The sequence below is a fragment of the Acanthochromis polyacanthus genome, chromosome 23 (assembly GCF_021347895.1).
Source record: "Acanthochromis polyacanthus isolate Apoly-LR-REF ecotype Palm Island chromosome 23, KAUST_Apoly_ChrSc, whole genome shotgun sequence".
NCBI classification, from domain to species: Eukaryota; Metazoa; Chordata; class Actinopteri; family Pomacentridae; genus Acanthochromis; species Acanthochromis polyacanthus.
Genome location: NC_067135.1, coordinates 19,386,153 through 19,405,772, shown reverse-complemented (window position 1 = coordinate 19,405,772; position 19,620 = coordinate 19,386,153). Strand labels below are relative to the sequence as shown.

The following is a 19,620-nucleotide window of genomic DNA, read 5'->3' as shown; positions in this document are numbered from 1 at the left end:
AGGATTTACAGCATTGCTTCAGATCAAGAGGCTACATCCATCTTTTATGTCCAGTCTGTGTTGCTGTTACGCAGTTTTTACAGTCCACTTGAAGGATTCCATTATACATGCATAAATGTACAGTAGGTCGTCTTTATGTATTCTGAGCATGCGGAATACTAATGCACTCGACAGTCCATGGACGGATAAGCACAGGCTTTTATGGACTTAGTGAGATGAGGAATTTTACAGCTTGCACAAATTTGTTGACTAATGGGCACAGTATACAGACCAAAATCACCTTATCTTTACAGACACTGTTGAGTAAAAACAACAAATCAACTCTTATGTTGACATTGATTGTTTTCATCATTTTATTATATATATATTTATAATATGTACAGAAAAAAAAACATGATCAAACTCAGCAGGGAGACAGCACCAAAGTGAACAAGCCAAACAGAAAATAAAAGACAGAAGGTGACAGGCCCGGTGCTTTTTATTAACAAACACCACTTAGTGAGTGCCTTTGTTAAGCCACTGAACAGTGTGCAAATGACAAGGAAAACACCACCTTTAATGCAAAAAAAAACCCAAAACAAAATAGGAGCTAAAGAAGAAAAGTCAAGCATTGTTTCATCAGAATCACATTCATAAGCAGAAGCCAAACCCTATACGTGTTTAACCCTTCCCTCATCAGAAGGCCCACCCTGCCCAGTGTCCCCTCATACTTTCATGGACTAGACAACACAGTATAGTATTCAATGAATACATTAAAATCAGTATCATATCAAGACTTGTTGAAAGAAAAAGATTTTAAAAAAGGAAACCGCCATGAAAGCGCAAAACATCCACTATATGTGTGTGTATGTGTGTGAGAGAGGGAGAGAAAGAGGGAGAGAGAGTGTGTGTTAAGTGTTAAATTTCAAATAACTGCTTCTTCTGCATCTACTAAAGTGAGAGTGGCGTGATGCCGGGATACCAACACGTGTCCAAAAAGCTCCGGAATGTTACATGCAACCCCGACCCGTTCTACAGACAAATACGTACGCTTGCTGCTGCTGCTGCTGCTGCTGCCCTCCCTCTCCCTCAGTGTCAGATTCCAGTCCTGCACTGAAAACTGTAGCATTTCACTTCTGCTCCACAGGGCTGAAGCGGTTTCGCAAATGGAAGTGGACTCGTGCTCTTTGTGATGCCTCAGCCTGAGGCCTTGTTCTGCCTGAAATGCTGCCAGGTTTCGTCTTGTACAGAACTAAGAGCGCGAGTGAAGTCCAGGTTGGCTTCCCTCGTGTGAGAGCAGGGACTGGTCAGTGGGGATCTTGAGGAATTCATCAAGTTGAAGTGGCATGGCTGGCTTGAAGGAAGAGCTGGGAGTTCATACCCGGTCGGCAAACCAAGACCAGTCAGTCCCTGAATCTCCTGACGCCCCCAAACACAACGCACATGATGAAACTGACCACTGCGGATGTGCACAGTTAGAAACCAATAAAGAGCCATAAGAACGACAAACGCTAGCACAGTACAGTATTCTTTTCGGTCATGTGAGAGCAGCTTTCTACAAAAACGTCAGCATATCTTCCAGTTCTCTTGTCAAACAGGGTAAAAATTGGTGGCTCAGATTGATCAGGTTAAATGTAATGAAGCAGAGTTTCGCTGCCATGTAGAGGCCCCTCGAACAGGCCAGGGGGATGCTCTGTTTTTCACATTCCTTCCAGTTTCCCTAGAAATACCGCTGAGAGCTAAAACAGAGGTATTAAAAGCAGTGAGGCGCTCAGAGCTTCAAGCGCGTAAAACAACTCGTACACTGTGACTCCACCGTTGCTATGCTAACTGTAGGCAGCTACGATCAACAACTGCAGGTGCAACACTCTCAAATCTGCTCAGATACGGCTCGCTCCCGTTTGTTCTTTTTCACTGATCCGTGCTGAGTATATAACCGCAGTGCTTCCAAGTTCAGGCAGAAAACTGAACCATCTAAAAATTTCACTGAAAGCTGAGTGATCAAATTTGTGTTTCTCCTGAGCAACCCTATCTAACCCAAGAAGTATGTTGCCAGCTCATTGAGTATCCTTTCACAGAGGTTTCAAATGCATTTAATGGCCTTTATCACTGGTGGGCTCTGCACAACAGGCATGAGGTGACTGAAGCCTTCTACTTTTTCTGTTCAAGGGCTATTCTTGGTGTCCGAAAAGCCCTAGCTGTTGGGGGAAAGCCGTTATGTGGATCTTGAGGTGACCTAGGTTAAGAAGTGAAGCCATAAATAAATGTTGGCTTTTCTCTTGGCTGTCTTTGTGCATCTGAAGTGCATGCTTGTTTGGTGAGAGGAGCATAGAACAGAGAGGAGAAGGAAGAGCTACAGGATAAGAGTTGTAATTTTTTCAATTCTTTGATCTATTTTTTTTTACTTTTTTCATTGATTTCTGCCTTCTGCAGCTAAAAAAGCTGTTCCAGAATGCGCGCAGTTATCCTCATCCATACAATTCAGTGTGCGACCTCTGAGTATGTCGCTTCACAACAGCTGTAAACATTTCTCAACATCAGCATGTTTGAACAATACTTCATATGAACTTGTTCTACTGAAGTCACCAAGGCCTTAATAATAATCAGACTCAAGCATAAGGAGGACGATTACATAGGAGACACAAACTGGAGCACTAAGGAATCTGATGAGGAACCAGGGATGCTCACTGACATTAAAAAAAAAAACAAAACAGAAATGACCCAAGAGTCCAAATGAGACTCTGACAGATTAGTTGACCTCAGGAAAGGAACAGCAGCTTTTGTAAGACTCCACCCTCTAAGACAATAGACGCAATCACACCACATCTCTACCCCAGCTTCATCTGCAAGCAAGCAAGAACAAAACACCATCCTACAACCTATTCTGTCATGTGCTGAACATGAGAGGCGGAGTTCATTGTGTAAATAGTCCCCATCAGAACAACCTATGACATCACAACAATGACAAAACACAAACTGTAAGATTAATGCAGCATATTGCCAATTGTTTCTGGTTGTCAAAATAACTCAAACCAAGTGCTCGCCCACCCCCCAGCCCCCAACCCCCACCCTACCCCAGCGTTGCCGTGCCTCATCATCTGTGCTGTCTGCCCAACTGACTGTAACATTTAGTGTCATTCCAGGATTTCACTCTGCTCAATGGTACAGCATTTTGTCATTCTTTTCTTCCATGAAATCATAGCTTAAGAAGACTAACGCCATAAACAACAAGCCTCAAAACTGTCACTTCCATCCCAGCTCTGATTTCTACATGTGGAATGGGCTCAGTTGTCTGCTAGGTTAACAAACAGGTTTGCTTCCCTGACCATCTGCAAGTCAAACCATCCAGAAAAGAGAAGGCTATCACACTACCTGTGTTGTGTATTCCACTCTCATACATCCAGCTCCACACAGCAGGCATGGCTTCCACACAGGAGTCAATGGTACACTGAGTAAAGTGTCTTAACTTACTATTGCCGACCAAAGCGGCAGGCTTGCTAACTGTAACTGCACACTAGCAGCTTGACAACTATCCCCACAAATAACCACTATGCTACTATCTTGTTTCAATGCAAATGAATATTTCTCTATCATTTTCTGATGTACTACAGGCCCCGGTATTTTTCCCAACTAAATGCAACTCTAAGAGTAAAACCTCCTTTCTAACCCTGGAGGTAATTTTAAAACTTTAATCTGACAACGAGACTTACTTTGAACAAATGGCCAGCATGAAGAGACATGAAAGTAAGCTCTCCTTTTTGCCATTCTTCACACAATTCCTTGTGTCACTTTACATGGTTACAACTGAGCACACCATGAGTTCGTTTGAAGGAGAATGACAAATTAAAGGTGTGTTCAGACAGATAGGAAACAATGTGACTGCATTAAATGTAACTGAAAATGGACTATTAAGTTCAGCTAGACAGCAATTTGAGTACTGAGGTGAAGAAACTGATTGAGTTAAAAATCTGAGGAAAAGTGTAACCCCTTCATGAACACACAGAAACAGAAGGAACAAGCAGAGACTGGAGGAAAAACTGCAGACGTTCAAACACTCCCTAGCTAGCCCAATGGTACTCTGGCTCGCCTGAGGTGAAAGAACACACACTGCTCGAATGCGAGTTAAAAACATTGACTTCACTGTCTGTCTGAACACACTGGAAGAAAGTGGAGCGCAGGTTGAGGAAGCTCCCTGATAGGGCTTTCCCTGGACCCTCATCAGGAAACAGCAATGATGAGTCACTGTTAGCAGGCTGCTGCTATTCAGGGACATTTCCTTTTTTTACTACTGTGTACAGAAAATATACAGTGGTGTGACTGTGCAGGTAAATAATTCCAGGTAGCAAAAATTTAGGCTAGGGTGGGATGAGGTTGGGGGACGCGAGATGAGACCGACAAAGACAGACACAGCCTGAGGAGAAATGTGTTGGGCCAAAAGGCTTAAATCTCTTTAACCTGTACCACCCCACTATCGCATGTGTGTGTGTGTGTGTGTGTGTGTGTGTGTGTGTGTGTGTGTGTGTGTGTGTGTGTGTGTGTGTGTGTGTGTGTGTGTGTGTAGATAAGCTCACTTGTATCTAAACATAATTTTCCACCGCTTCCATTTCACTCTGAATCAATGCCAATTTTCCCCTGCATCCATTTTCTTTCTGTCCCTTTGGAAGAAAGTAAAACCTGTCTCGGTGTCTGTTTCTGCGACCACCCAACCCCCCACCCCCACATACTGGTTGCCTTCTTCACTTTCTTTGTTCGGAGGGGATACAGGCCGTCCCTAAGTTTCAATCAGACCTTAACGCTCTTGCAGATTACTTTTCCGTTTGCCCCGCCGTCCTGTATGTCCAGGCAGGCTGACAGAGGGGTAGTCAGGGAGGTGTGCGTGGGTTACATGGTGTTATGGAGGAATGGTGAGGTGTGGGACTGGCAGAGGTGAAGTAAGAGAGCACAGAGAGGAGAGTAAGGGAAATTTCAGTGGAAATGGTGTAGGTGATGGCTGGGGCAACGGAATGAGGGCTCCTTTAACAGCAACCCCCTCCAGACTGCCTGACGGGGGTGCTCTCGATTTTTAAGTTGGGCTTGTCGCCACCGGCTGTAGCCCCGGGACCCATACGCTTCTTGATCTCAGCCGCCATGGTCATGAAAGCCTGCTCTACGTTGGTGGCGTTCTTGGCACTCGTCTCCAGGAAGGGGATGGCCAAAGAGTCAGCAAACTCCTGCCAGGAAAGAAGAGAGTTTCACCTCTGTTAAAGTCAGGCGGCAGGGCAGACATCAGACTCACATGTAGTCTGTGTACACATGTGCAGTCAGAACTCTTCCAGAAGATGCAGTTCAACATTGAAGTGACAACTCTGGAGGTTCAGGCGTATCGGTTCTGTAAAGCATCTTGAGACAATCTGAATTCGAACTAGCGCTATATAAATAAAATTGAATTGAATTGAACTCCTTTGACTAATGATGAAAGAATTAGCAAAGAAAACACCAAACATTCTGTGGTTGCCTTTTCTCTACTTACTTTTTTCTGGTTTATATCATTGTAAGCTGAGTATCTACACTGCAGATATCAAATATAAATGTGTGTGTTTTCAGTGTATATTAGAAAAGTCAGTATGCGCTCCACACACCTATAACCTCACCAAAATGGAGAAACGCATTGGTTTTATCCTGTTGTTAGTTAATTAACTTACATTTACTAGTTGTTTCTAAAGCACTTATCTTTGCTCCATTTTTATTATTTACCAAATAATTCACCAAAATGATTCCCTTAAATATTTAATGCATTGGTAAGACAAGCAGCCCTTAAGTGCCTAATTCACCCGGAATTTTCTAAAGCTCATCTGCACATGGAAATGCAACATGTCCTCTATTAACTCCAAAGAAGTCATCTTTATCAGTGCAAGTGAATTATGTCATGCAAACCAATCTGCAAGATAAACATTCTCTCCCGACAAAAAAACAGTTTTCACTAAAAAATTTTTGTTTCGTCTAATTTGCTGATAATCCATCAGAGTTAAATTACCACCAAGAACTCAGTACTTTCAGCAGTCATGTTAGACGTCTCCAGCACCTTAAAAGGCGTCATCCTTTCCTTTACATGTCATTAACTTTTTATAATGAGAAAAATCATCAGTCAGCAGGGCTCCAGACTGCGACTAAATGGTCGCATTTTGCGACCAAAACTTGAGTGAGTGCGAGTAAATTTTTCATCTACTCGCGCATGTGCGACCAGTAAATTTGCCAATTTCTTTTTAAATTATTATTGAATATTTTTTTGTCACTGACAAACGTCTGCTCCACACTTCAGCCCAGTAGACAGTCATGCGCAAATGAGCTGTTTGCCAACCAACATGAACTCCAAAAGATGAAGACAGGAGTCGAACACCAAAGAAGAAGAAGGTGGGCCAATGTGTGTGAGAGCAGGGGGCGAATGACGGTGAAGCTCCTGATGTTTCACAAAGCCTATATTTACGTTCAGATTTATTTTGAACACAAATTCACCTTTCTATCCTTCACTCCTTTCTTGTCTCCATTCTAGCTGCTTCTAAGTTTGGACACATCCTTTGCTACACAGCAAAAGCGTGGAACCGTTTTCTTTCGTCTGTACATTAATTTTCGGACTTTTCGGCAGCGTCTTCATCATTTCAAGAAACCTCTTCTTAGAGAAACACTTCCTGTGCCGCTAGAATGGTTACAAAAAAACGCCCGTAGCATTAAAAATACGCCTTCAAAATAAAAGCCTGGAGAGAACGGTTTTTTAACACTAGCAAAACAAAGGCTTCAAAAAGTGATGAATTGATCAGCAGACCTTTATAAGAGTAATTTACACGTGATTCAGTATAAATACATAACGTGCACATGCATAACACATGCCTGTACTCAGCACAAGGTCATTTTTATTAAAGTTTTCATCTGTCGGAAATTATACATCAACTGAGCAGCCTTGGAGGAGTACTGCGATCTCTGAGTGCTTTTCTTGTTATGTTGTGTCAACTGCTGCACTATAAAATGTGAATTGAAAACATAGTTTCTGCATTTATTGTGCAAGTATTTATCAGTAATGCAGTGAAAATGAGAATATATAAATTAGAATATTTACTTTGCAAGTCGATTTTGGTGTGCGCCCCTAAATTTTCTGCTTGCGCTCCTAAAATGTTAAGTTAGGGGCCACTGCGCTCCTAGGAAAAAAAAGTTAGTCTGGAGCCCTGGTCAGTGACAGTGTGGATCCATAACGTCAACACGTGTAAACTTGATGAACAGAAAGCAGCTATACCTTGGCTGTTGTGTAGTCCACGACTTTCTTAGTAGTCAGGTCACACTTGTTGCCCACCAGAAGTTTGTTGACATTTTCACTGGCATAACGGTCAATTTCCTGAAGCCACTGTTTGACGTTGTTGTAGGACTCCTGCGCAACGAGAAAGACAATATTAACATTAGCGAAGTCATTAGATACTAGTCACTATGCAGTACAGAGTTTATTGTGATAAACTAAAATAAAACACTGCCAATTCTGGTTGTAAGAATATGGTCCAGATGTGACTCACCTGATCTGTCACATCATATACAACTATGATGCCATGGGCTCCACGGTAGTAACTGGAGGTGATCGTACGAAACCTCTCCTGACCTGCAGTATCCCACTGAAAGACGCACGGTGACAGAAAGAGAGCAAAGGGGATGAGGCATTAGAAATCTAAGAGCTATGTCATCACAGAGAATTAATATTCAAAATAAATGAAGCATCAACCCTCATGGCAAAGATGTTTGTTGTGAGCATTCTCCTACATATGAGAAGAAAAATTATAGATTGAGAAGTGTAAAACATTCACTTTATTTTAGCAGCTTTGATCGTCACTTTGACTGTTAAGTGGCAGCCCTCTTCCATGCCGAAGAAAATACAAGACTATTTTCTCCTATGAGGGACAATAACATGATCATAACCTTGATGTCATCATTTGATGTGATCTTTGCTTGGTTCTAGTTTTGCTTCCTTGTTCTTAGTTTACCTGTTTTTTGCTCTCTAGTTCTTAATTTACGTAGTTTTTGCCTTTTTGTATCTTATTTTGCACATTACATTACTAAATTTATACTATTTCTTTATCACAGAACCTTTTAAGTGTTTAATGTCTGCTGTTGCACAATGAGAGAGTAATGTAATTTCAATTCTTGGTATGTCATGTACATATTGAAGAATTGACAATAAAGCTGACTTTGACTGTAAAACTTACTTTAGTCAGTAACTTGACGGTAGAAGAAAATCAAATTATGCAACTGTTGGTTTGTGTCTCTGTTGTCTGAACTTCTTCAGACTGTTTATGGGGTTAAAAAGTGCCACTGTGTAACACCACCTAATGCACCATTTCAGTATCCTAACACAATGAGATGTTTTTTCTACAGCTGGCTGCCTTCACTTTCAGGAATCACCAGGAGTTCTACTTAAATTAATATTGCACAAATAATTAAATATAGTGAGCATATTAGTTAATAATCGGGACCATCAGTATTTGGATCAAGCAGGTCATGAAAAATGCTAAGTTTGAAATTTACATACTATTAAGACAGGCTACATTCAACACCTTTATGACACCATGTAAAATACAATCCATCGTATGCTGCCTGATGAAACCTTCCCAACTCTGAAGGCTACAAGTCAGAAGTAGTGGGGATGATCCAGGCCGTATGCCGGGGGCAGGATTTCATTGACATTTCTATTACATTTGTTGGAAATACTTACCAGTAGTGATAATAATTTCAGTGATTGATTTGGTTGATCACACAAATATTTCTTTGCATGCATGTGAATTTATTGCTTTTCCTCATGATTATACATTGAAAATTGGGGGATTTTGGGGCTTTTGGTTAGACTAGAACAATTAATGTAAAATGAAAATGGTGATGGATAACAATAATTCTCGTGATGTTCTCAACCATTATATTGCCAACATAAAGACTTCGACAAAATAAGCAATACAAATGTATCTTATTTTTCTTTGAAATCTAATCTCTTCTATGCTCCTCTTTGTAGGCGAGTTCCTGGAACTAAATTTGAACACCCCTGAGTAAGTGACACTGAATCCAAATGCCAAGCACTTTTAGGGGTTGGAGTAAGTTGATTGGTCAATCGCATATGATGTTGCATCACAACAAGACATCCATCCAGGCCCTGTGTAGTATGAGGGTAGGGGAGGCATTCAGGGCGGGCTTAAGAGCCTCAGAGACTATCAATCAAAAGATTTCTCAGCTAACAGGTTTCACAGAAATAAGGCCTAATCCAGGGAAAACATTAATTATAGAGATTATTGAACTTTTGTAGATCAAAACACATGTAATTCAGCATGCTGGGTGGTATTTTGACCACTGAGTGGCTCGTGCCAAGCCCCAGCAGGACCATGGAGTCCATACTAAAGAAAATAAGCAACCGTTCTTCTACAGCTGTCCTCTGACTTCAGTCACTTAACACAAAGCCAGAAGTACACTGTGAAGCATGGCTTCGTTTTGCGTGTACGCGTATCCTCTGCTTAACAAGCTGGACATCTTTGACGTTTCCTCAAACAAAACAGGCTCTAATTACAGCTTTGTTTGAATTCAAAATGTAGACACACACATGCACAAAGGCTTTCATGTGTTTGGATAACAATGACGGGATCTACGCCCTAGTACAGGTGAGAAGGTGAGAGTGACAGAGAGTGCTTTGTGTTTATGTTTGGACTTACAATCTGAAGTTTGATGGTCTTGCCATCCAGCTCAATGGTGCGGATCTTAAAATCCACTCCGATGGTGCTAATGTAGCTCTCAGTGTAGGTGTCATCCTGCAGAAGAGGGGGCAGATAAAGGAAGGGAGAACAGGAAAGAAACAGACCGATGGCAGAATGAGCAAAGACCAAAGACTGCAGGTGGAACAGAGACATTTAGAGGTAACAGTAATAAAAAAACAACATTTCAGAGACAGAACTACTTACTGCAAAGCGCAACAGAAGACAGGACTTTCCTACTCCAGAGTCTCCAATGAGAAGGAGCTTGAACAGATAGTCACTGAAAGAAAAAAACAAGTATGTTGAACATTCTCAGTACCAGCACCAGTAATGTTTCAGAAGTGTAGGCACAGAAACATAAAGAATATTTTACACCCTGGCAAAGCATGAGCACATTTCTTATTTTCAACTAATTCAATTTTTTAAATAACAAAAACAACAATATGTTGCCACCTGTTGGCTTTGACTGAAAATGTCAGTTGTTAAAAACAGATCATGACTACACAGAGATTGCAATTATTTAACACGATAATTCATTGACATTGGAAACGTGCATTTTCTGAATTTTAAAACCCCTTTTCTAACAGTGGTTCAACAGTGACTTGAAAAAAATCACGTCATCTGCAATTGACATAACCGCACTCTCCACAAACCCTTTTCTCTTCACCAGCCATTCCACAGCTCTATCACAAATGGGTCTCCAAGATCAACCAAATTTTCTTGGCACTCAGGATGTGTATTTTTAGATTTTAACAGCATTCCTACTCTCACCAATACTGCTACAGCATCATGCTGTTGGAGCATTTCAGTGACAGGGACAGGTAGACTGAACAAAGCAAACTACAGAGATATCATTATCTCCCCTTTATCCTTAACATTATTCTCTCCAACCTGACAGAGGATGAGACGATCTACAAAGAAGACTGACAGAAAATCTCCAGACGTTGCAGAGATTGTTGCATCATATTCAAAAAGATTCAAAGCTGTAAGTGCTCCCAAACGTGCTTTAAATAAGTCCTGTTTAAAAGATCAGAATGCTTGTGTCAATTTGCCATTTCTGTTTAATAGACTTGTATGTTTTTTTCAGGGCTAATGTTGCATATATTATTAGCATATGGTAGCACACGGAACCTTCCATTCATGATTTTATAAATAAGCAAGATTGTTGCTAAATATATACAATAGAAATAGGAGAGATGAGGTTAGAGTGTCACATTACACTAATAATCTCTCCTGTAAGAGAGCTGGAAGACTACTGCAAGACCAACTGCAGGTACATCTACTGTTCTCTGTTTTGTTAATCTCTCACTGTTTAATCCCATTTGTTGCCCACAAAGTCCAATCGTAAAGCATTTTTTCTTACTGTTTTCAGATAATCTTTGGCTGGTTAGCCACTTGTCGTTAGCCACTGTGAAGTACCTAATGTCCTGATTTGTGGCAACGGCTGTGCTTTTTGTTACATTTTTTTGTTACATTTTGCAGGTTGTGCCCCCTAAAAAGATGCATCAGTCAGTTAGAGCAGATTGTAAAAGTTAATCTTACTTTAAAAATATGGTACAGGTCATGCACATTATTTACAGATTATGAGGTAAAGCAAGCCTCTTAGTAATAGCCGCAGCCTAGCACCATCTGCAAAATAAGTTTCACCTGCAGTGATACCAATTAGTAAATTATTGTGCCGTTTTCTGTGTAATGGGAGGGATCTGGCATGCTTGTGTAAAATGTGATCATTATAACTTCAGCAACATGTGCTACCTAACCTTTCAAACACAACTCCCACTAATTTGTAGGGCAGCAAATGTAATGTACACATCTGTCCCTCTGTGGAAACAATAGCTTTCAGTGACTTGGTGTTAATTGTGATGTCACTAAACGGCTAGTACTGTGGGCAGGGCATTGCTTGAGACCACATAGTGACTGCAGAGAGCCAAAAGCATCAGTGATTTTCGGTTGATAGAAATAACAATACCAGTAATCAAAAAAATGCCAAACATCGACATCAGTAATTGATCAGGTCAATAATAGGTCGATCCCTAGTATTGAGTGTAAACTGCAGATGGAAAATGATTCATTTATATAATTTTATTATAAAACTGCAACACAACAAAATGTGTATAAAGAGGAGTGGAAATATTTTCTAATAGAGAGTATACATTTCTTCTAAGTTTCAACAATTGCCTAAAACAGCTTCTCACTGCACTTACAAATGTTTCGGGTCCAGATTAGGTAAGAATTTAGAACACCAGGAAGGTGTGTGTGTAGGCCTCTGTCCAAATACAATGCAGTGTGCATTCATAATAATGAAAGAAAATGTTTTAAGTACTGATTATTATACCTCAGCTAATAAATCTGCAGTGTGTGAAACTCAAAGAAAATTTATTTGACATAGAGTAACATGAGTTGGAAGCTCATCTTCACAAAATTGGATAATGAAACCAAAACTTAACATTTTTACTTTGCTAAGAAGATTTTAAACATATTTTTACAGTCTTAGACTTTAATGAAAAAGCCAGAGGCCTCAAATATTTAACCTAATTTAACCCTACTCCAAGGTTCTTCCACCTTCAGTCACTAAGAAGGAAACATCACATGAATTTGACACACAGCACAGACAGCTGTAGAGAATTGCTCAATGCCACTGCTATTCTTGTGTCATAGGAAACTGAGAGTTGCTGTGTACCACAGCCTGACATTCAATCAACTGACAATATCTCACAAACACTAAATGCAACTGCAATGTAGCAATCAGCCTCGGTCACATTTCTACAACTTATGTTGGCGTGGACTTATGCTGTGGCTTACCAAGACCTCTAGTCAGCTTTTATTCACTACAACAAACAACCCAGAGAACATCATCAGTGCACAGCCTTGTACTGTTTCAGTGCAATTGCAGAAACTTGAAAACAGGTAGCTAAACTGAGCCTGCCAGGTAACAGCAATAACTTACTAAATAAATAAACCCTATGCTTGGATTTTGATACAAAAACTTTACTTTTCCTGATAGCACAATTTCAAGGATAGAAAGTGTTATTCGTAATGTTGTCTAAAAACAAAAAGATTAACTTGATCAAAACACAACAGTCTAAAATTCAATTTCTGAATCAAGACCAATCTGATTAAAAAATGTCTAAACAACATTATGAATGGGACCAGTGTTCTGCAAGCAGTGTTTGCTACTCTGATATTTACACATGTCCTGTGATACTAAAAATTAAATACTGATGTAAAATGCACTGTTATCCTTCATAGGAAAAGTACTAATTGAACCTCAGTACTTACTGAGTACAGACAGATTTGGTCTCTACATTAAATACTAAAGTACAAGAATTTTGGCTGACCTAAAAACTGTTCATATTCAGACTGAGCAGTAAAAGATATTTAAGTTATTCTTTTACTGGGGTATATGGTATTCAATAATCCACAATCAATGATCTTAAATATTGCTCCTTTTTTTTCTAATAACTGATACGGAGGTGCTTTACTAACGTGACTTATTATAATGCACAGCAAGCACCACCAGAGGTCAGTTATGATACAGGAAATAGGAGGGACAGGCAGGCAACTGAACTAAGACAGTTGGTAGGGATACAGGACTCCCTGTGTGGGAATATTAGGAGCTCAGATTGCATGATACAAATGAACCAGCTCCCCCAGACTATTTACTACAAGAAAGTTAAGCAAGTAAAGCGAGTAATTTTTGAAATGCTCTAGCCTCTAAATGTTTTTACTTCAAGTGCGGAGTGGGATGGAAGTTTCAGCAAAGCAGCAAGAGCCGTCCTGCAACTTACATCTAAGTCAACATGGTTGTCCTGTTGGCAACATTCTGCAGGATTAGATCAGATAGATGTGTGGCTGAGAGTTTGGGTTTTTTGGACTGTTTTCATTTAATGTGCTTTACACTTATTATCTGTGAAAGATATGCTGCAATAAAGTTTCTGTATATATTTTGTTTTTTTCTTGATAGAAAAAGAAAATTAAAAATAAAATGAATCTGTTACTACAGGACACTTAGCCAGGTATAATACAGAGATATAAGCTGCGACTTAGTGTCTTTAGAAATGCGTTTAAATTGATGAAATCATAAATCAGTTGAACATCAAGTCTTCAATAATAATGGGGTTTCTCAACAAAGATCTGTAGCTTTAGATGTTAATAAGCTATAAATAAATCGACTGTTATCCACATCAAGCCTTTTTTCACGAGATTAACTGTCAAATGACTCATGGGATTCCCTGACTGACATGAGAGTAAATTAAAAATACACACTAACGTTCAAACGTTTGGAGTCACCCAGGCAATTTCAAGTTTTCCATGAAAATTCACACTTTTATTCATGTGCTAACATAATTCCACAAGGGTTTTCTAATCATCAGTTAGCCTTTCAACACCATTAGCTAACACAATGTAGCATCAGAACACAGGAGTGATGGTTGCTGGAACTGTTCCTCTGTACCCCTATGGAGATACTCCATCAAAAATCAGCCGTTTCCAGCTAGAATAGTCATTTACCACATTAAGAATGTCTAGACTGGATTTCTGATTCATTGAATGTTATCTTCACTGAAAAAAACTGCTTTTCTTTCAAAAAATAAGGATATTTCTAAGTGGCCCCACACTTTTGAATGGTAGTGCAAAGCATGTGTCATGCTGAAGGAAGATAAAAGAAACAGTACTAGCACACTGGCACATCAAAAAGTGGTCCTATAAAAAGCTTACAACACCTCTATACTGCAAAAATAATGTTTGTCAATCATTAATAAAGTCAAAATTTGCATCCTTTTTAATGGGTACCTAAGGTAGCACAAAAAAGATGTGAAATCTTTGAAGGTGGATAATAAGTCAGCACATACATTCACAGCAATACTAGTCCTACCAGGATAGGCACAGAGGAATAAACAGTCTGCTGAGGGTGTGGAGGTGTTAGCTAAGCAAGTTCGACAGGGTTCCATTCCTATGAAAGTAAGCTTTAGTAGTCTTTAGGAGATTACTTAGCAAACTTCAGTAGTCTTTAGGAGGCTGCTAAGCAAGCTTTAGTAGTGGGCTCCTGGATAACCACTGCGTCTGTTTCAACACCGGGTGAGGGATTCAGTAACAAGAGGGTGTCCTCTCATTTCAAGACTGCAGGGTCAAACACCTGCTACCTACCGTATCATCTAACGTTAGCCCGTCTCACAATGGAGCCAATTTTAGCTTCTATTAGTATAATTACAAAGCAGGTAGGGCAGCATTCATGATCTGAACGTTAATGCCTCATGGCCAACCCAATAGTTACACATATCTACTGCCGTGTCATAAATAAAACGAACGCTATGAACCCTTTGTATAGTATGCATCTGTGCCTATACAGAAAACGCTGTGTCCAAATGAAAAAACACCACACTGGGCTATTTGTCGAGGCGACCATCCCACATCTGTTACTTCCCTACTTAATGTGGTATTACTAAGAGAATAAGCCTTTTGTAAGTGCTAGTTTCTGAAGTGAACAATGGCAGCATTTCCTCTGGAGGTTTTCACTTTGGTTTTAACTCACACTGGACGGCCCATTTATTCGTCCTGTGAAAGGTCGCGTGCCACAGCCGACACGGTGAGGCACGACCAACCTATCAGCTGACGTTTTGAGAAAACACGTTCGCGAGACTGACACATTAAAGAAGCTGTCCGCGCCCTGTTCACGAGAGCCAGCTAGCTGATGTTTGCAACTAAATATAACGACGGAACAATTAGCCTAGCATTATTTACATAGCCTTACACAATAAAACAGTACATATCATTTACTTTCTGGCGAAACACAACAAATGCCGCCTAGTAGCGGAGTATGTTTTCTATAAAACTCACTATTCGGGATTCATGATTTCACTCTGGATGTTTTTCTGTCGGAAAATCGAGTCTTCCTTCCTCGTCCGGCAAAAAAGATGACTTGTAGGTCCGGGTATCCGAGGCACTTAGATGGTTGTTACCCCTCTCCGTTGCTGTATCTAGGTAGCTCTGCTCTATTTGATCTTTACAGATTCATATATCCTTAATTCTAGCGGACATATCACAGTTTCCTTCGCTTGGGTTGGTATATTTTACTCCCTTTTCCTGCCTTTCTGTGTCCGTTGCTTGCTAAAGGTTCAAGATGGCTGCGCAGGTGCGGAAGTGACGTAAAGTGACGTGTCACTACCAAAATAAATAAATAAATAAAACCGGAGCAGTGCTGGGATTTGTAGTTTATTATGAAAAGTCAGCAACAAAACGGCTGCATGCTATATATGAAGCATTATATTTCTTTATGTAAACCACATCATGCTTACTCGTGAAACAAGCCTTTGGAGAAATACTTTTACTGTAGCAAATGTCTCTTTTAACCTACAACTTAATAAAATATTACAAGAAATAAACAGATCTGAGTTTTCTGACATGATGATGTTGATGGAAAACAGTTTCTGGACACTCAAACTGAACATCCCCTAGGTAACGCACAATCAGCATTGAAATCCCTGCCGACACAAGAAATGTCACAATTTACAATGCAGGAAGTTCGATTCAAATATGATTAATACAAAAATAGCTGACTTCAGTGCATCACTAACCTTACAGATTGCTTTCACATTCACTTTAGATGTGAACACAGACATATGACTAACAGTAACAGTTATCATTTTACAGACAGAGCTGAGAGCTTGTCTATGTATTGCTCAGGAAAGTAGCTTTGTTTCTTTCAGTGAAGCTCATCCTATTCTGCTTCAGTATTATCAGTCACATTCAGAAACCGTTTCTTAAGGCTCTCAGTGATCTAGAACATCAGACATCTGGACACATAAATCCAAAAACAAACCAACATATAATTCTTATGCACTGATTGAATCGCTTGGATGAAACTTAAAAACCAAAGTACCGGCTCTGTTGTTTACTGACAAAGTGCTTTGAAAGCTAATGTGGTATCTGATCTGTTACATGTATTACTTAATAAGTTAGTAGTATAGAATCTGTTTTGTTTGTTCTAGTATTTGATATGAGTTGCTTGTTATATGTAGTGTCTGCTCTGGTGTTTCTGACCACAGATGGAACCTGCATTATATTCAACCCATGCCATGGGAAAGTGTTCTCCTCTTTACAGAGCCCTGCTGGAGGTGTTTTTATGAGGGTTCTTCTGTCTAAAGCACTGATTTGGGGATTCTTCAGCTGTTGTAGACAAGGGGGAGTTGTTTGGGGATGCTCTCTGCTTTCCCCATATGGTAGGCAATAAAGAACCATTTGTTTTAACCCCTCCTATATGTTGAAAACCTATGGAACCTGATTGCGGGTCATTGTCCAGCAAGGAGGATTCAATTGGCCGGCTCCTTCCAGGCAGGTTCTGTCTGTACTGATGCTGCTCTTTCTTTTAATAAAATACTTTTAAAGAAAGTCAGTGTCACGGACATTTCTTCTTCACCTGCACATCATGGACACCAGAGAGAGAAACAATGACACTAATTATCTGGATAACAAAATAAACGAAAAAATCAAAGCTGAGTAATGTCATAAAGATTGGACTATAGATTGTGGGAACTCTTTTGTGGACAAAACTGAGTAAAGTGTCAATATTGCCAACAGTGATGCTGGCACACACTGCAGGCTGTCAAAGTGGAACACAGTCAATCAGCAGAGATGATTGTTATTGTTTGAGTATCTTCTATTACTGCATTGTTCCAACTATATACCAAAGAATTAAAGTATTAAAGTATTAATTTACATGTTGATTGTAAAAATAAAAACATGTTAAAACTGTCAATAGTGTCCACATCAAAATCTGTATACTTTTCTAATAGTCACATGCTTTTTCACGGTGTTTAAGTTTAAGCATTTTTTGTTTTTATTTAAATCAGTTCAAATTCACTGTTTCCATGACGAGGTTCAGAATATTCAGCCCTCAGTAAAACACAGACCTCAGTGGATCTACTTTACTGCAGATGTAGCTCCAAGTTTTTATCACTTCTCTGCATTTTTCTCAACTTTTTCATCCTCATTTCATCAGGAGACACACAGGGAACATTTGTGTTATTTGAAGAGAACGAAAAGACACTTTTTTCAGGAATGAGACTGTTGTTGGATGGTAGATGGAGCAGTTTGGTGGAAGAGTGTATGTTTGTTAAATGTGTAGAAAGTGGATGATGAATGTTTCTTCTACAAGGTAAGGATCTGCTGCTGAATAACTCCTTTGTTTAACAGAGCTCTATCACTGGCTGAAGTGACTGTGTGTAATTTTACACTCAAACTTTGTAAAAGAAAAATGTATGACTATTTGTACAACAATAGAGTTTAGATTTGGAAACTATTTGCAGTTTGGGCCAGTTTCTATCAGTCAACATGCAATTCTATACTTTAATGTGTAATTTCATTTAATGTAATTTCTAAAGCAGGGACAATCTGCAAAATAACAGTATAAGAAGTGATTTTCCTATTTTGAAATCCTTTATGTACATAATTTTTCTTTCAAATAACAAAAATATCAGTAGAATAAAAAATATGTTTGTTGATTTCAACATGGTCAAACTTTATGCTGAAATGCTGTCAAACAACACATTACCATTTCTAAAATACATGTTTTGATGTGGACATTATTTACAGGTTTGTCCTTCTTTGCCATCTTGTTTTAGATTAACATTAACAAGTAAATGAATGTTTTTTCTGTGATTTAATTGGTTATTGAAAGATAAACTATTTTGTAACTGTTATTTTACAGGTTTTTTTTTTTTTACCAGTTTCTTGAAAATACAGCTAATAATTGGTAAAATCATAGAAAAAAGTGTTAATTTATATTTTGATGTTAAACCGTAACAAACAAGAAAGAAGGGTGACAGAATAATAAAAAAAATTCCCACCAAAGGTCTGCATTTTTCAAATATAAACAGTAATTTGTTGTTTGACAGCATTTCACCATAAAGTTATACTTTCTTTACTGTGTTTGAATCAGCAAAAATACTTTTATTGTGCTGTTTTCTGCTGTTATGTGAGAGAAAACGGATGTATGCAAAGATTTTTCAAAATAGGAAAATCATTTCTCACGGTGTTATAAGCTTCGGTCAATTTTCGCCTGAAATTTCTACTGAAGATGTACAGAAAGTAAATTGAATGCTGTTCTTGAACTGTTTGGAGTACAGGCATGGTTGAGGTGTCCTTTGAAAGCTGACAACCTGAATTTTCACCCAGTGCAGTCAGAATTACTCTAGGTGCTACTGGCACAGAGCAAAATGTTGGAACACACTGAATTAGGATGAATTTTATTCTCACCTAAATTTTTTTCCCTAATAAAACACCTGAAAGTAAGTGTGGCAGCTCTGTGAGAGCTTGAAAACACAAAAAGGCAACAACCTGGGGTCTTACATAGTTCAGGTCAAAATTTCAGAGCAATACTACAAGAAATGAGTGTTTCACACATGCATTTGTACTGCTATGCCCCGGCGCTGTCAACTTTGGACACCCTCTGTACACCCTGGGCAAAAATGGTATATGTTCGTTTATCAGCCCGTTTTCACATTATTTTCACTCCAAAAACTCATAAAGAACTCAAAAAATCACTTCAGATACGCTTCAGTGTGGATCTTGATCAGTATCAGAGGCACAGAGGGACACAGAGAAAAACTGCAGCTGCTGCGCGCAGCAGGAGGTGTGAAAAATCACACAGGCCTATAAAAGAGGCGCTTGGCTATTCAGCAAGCTCATTGGCTACATGCCCTGTCAGTCAAACGTTTCCTCCGACGTGATTTGCTCAGAATTTACTGATGAGATGAGGGAAGTCCAGATCCATCAGTCTCAGCAACGGTTGGCTGGTTAGGCATCGGAGGCAGCGATGAGTCACTTGATTGGTTGAAATGCGGTTGGAATCGAAAGCAGAGGCTTCAGTCGCCATTTTCAGTCCAAGACCACATGGATCTCT

The 19,620-nt window shown here is 39.5% G+C and overlaps 1 protein-coding gene across 1 annotated transcript; it reads right to left on the bottom strand.

The window, feature by feature from the left end:
• Positions 1-339: 339 nt before the first annotated feature.
• Positions 340-15,870, bottom strand: rab1ba (zRAB1B, member RAS oncogene family a). Its single transcript, XM_022222416.2, has 6 exons — positions 15,558-15,870; positions 9,930-10,002; positions 9,684-9,779; positions 7,515-7,610; positions 7,244-7,375; positions 340-5,189 (listed from the first exon to the last, which is right to left on the bottom strand). The coding sequence occupies exons 1-6, from the start codon at positions 15,569-15,571 to the stop codon at positions 4,995-4,997; spliced, it is 606 nt and encodes a 201-aa protein (XP_022078108.1). The 5' UTR covers positions 15,572-15,870; the 3' UTR covers positions 340-4,994.
• Positions 15,871-19,620: the final 3,750 nt, after the last annotated feature.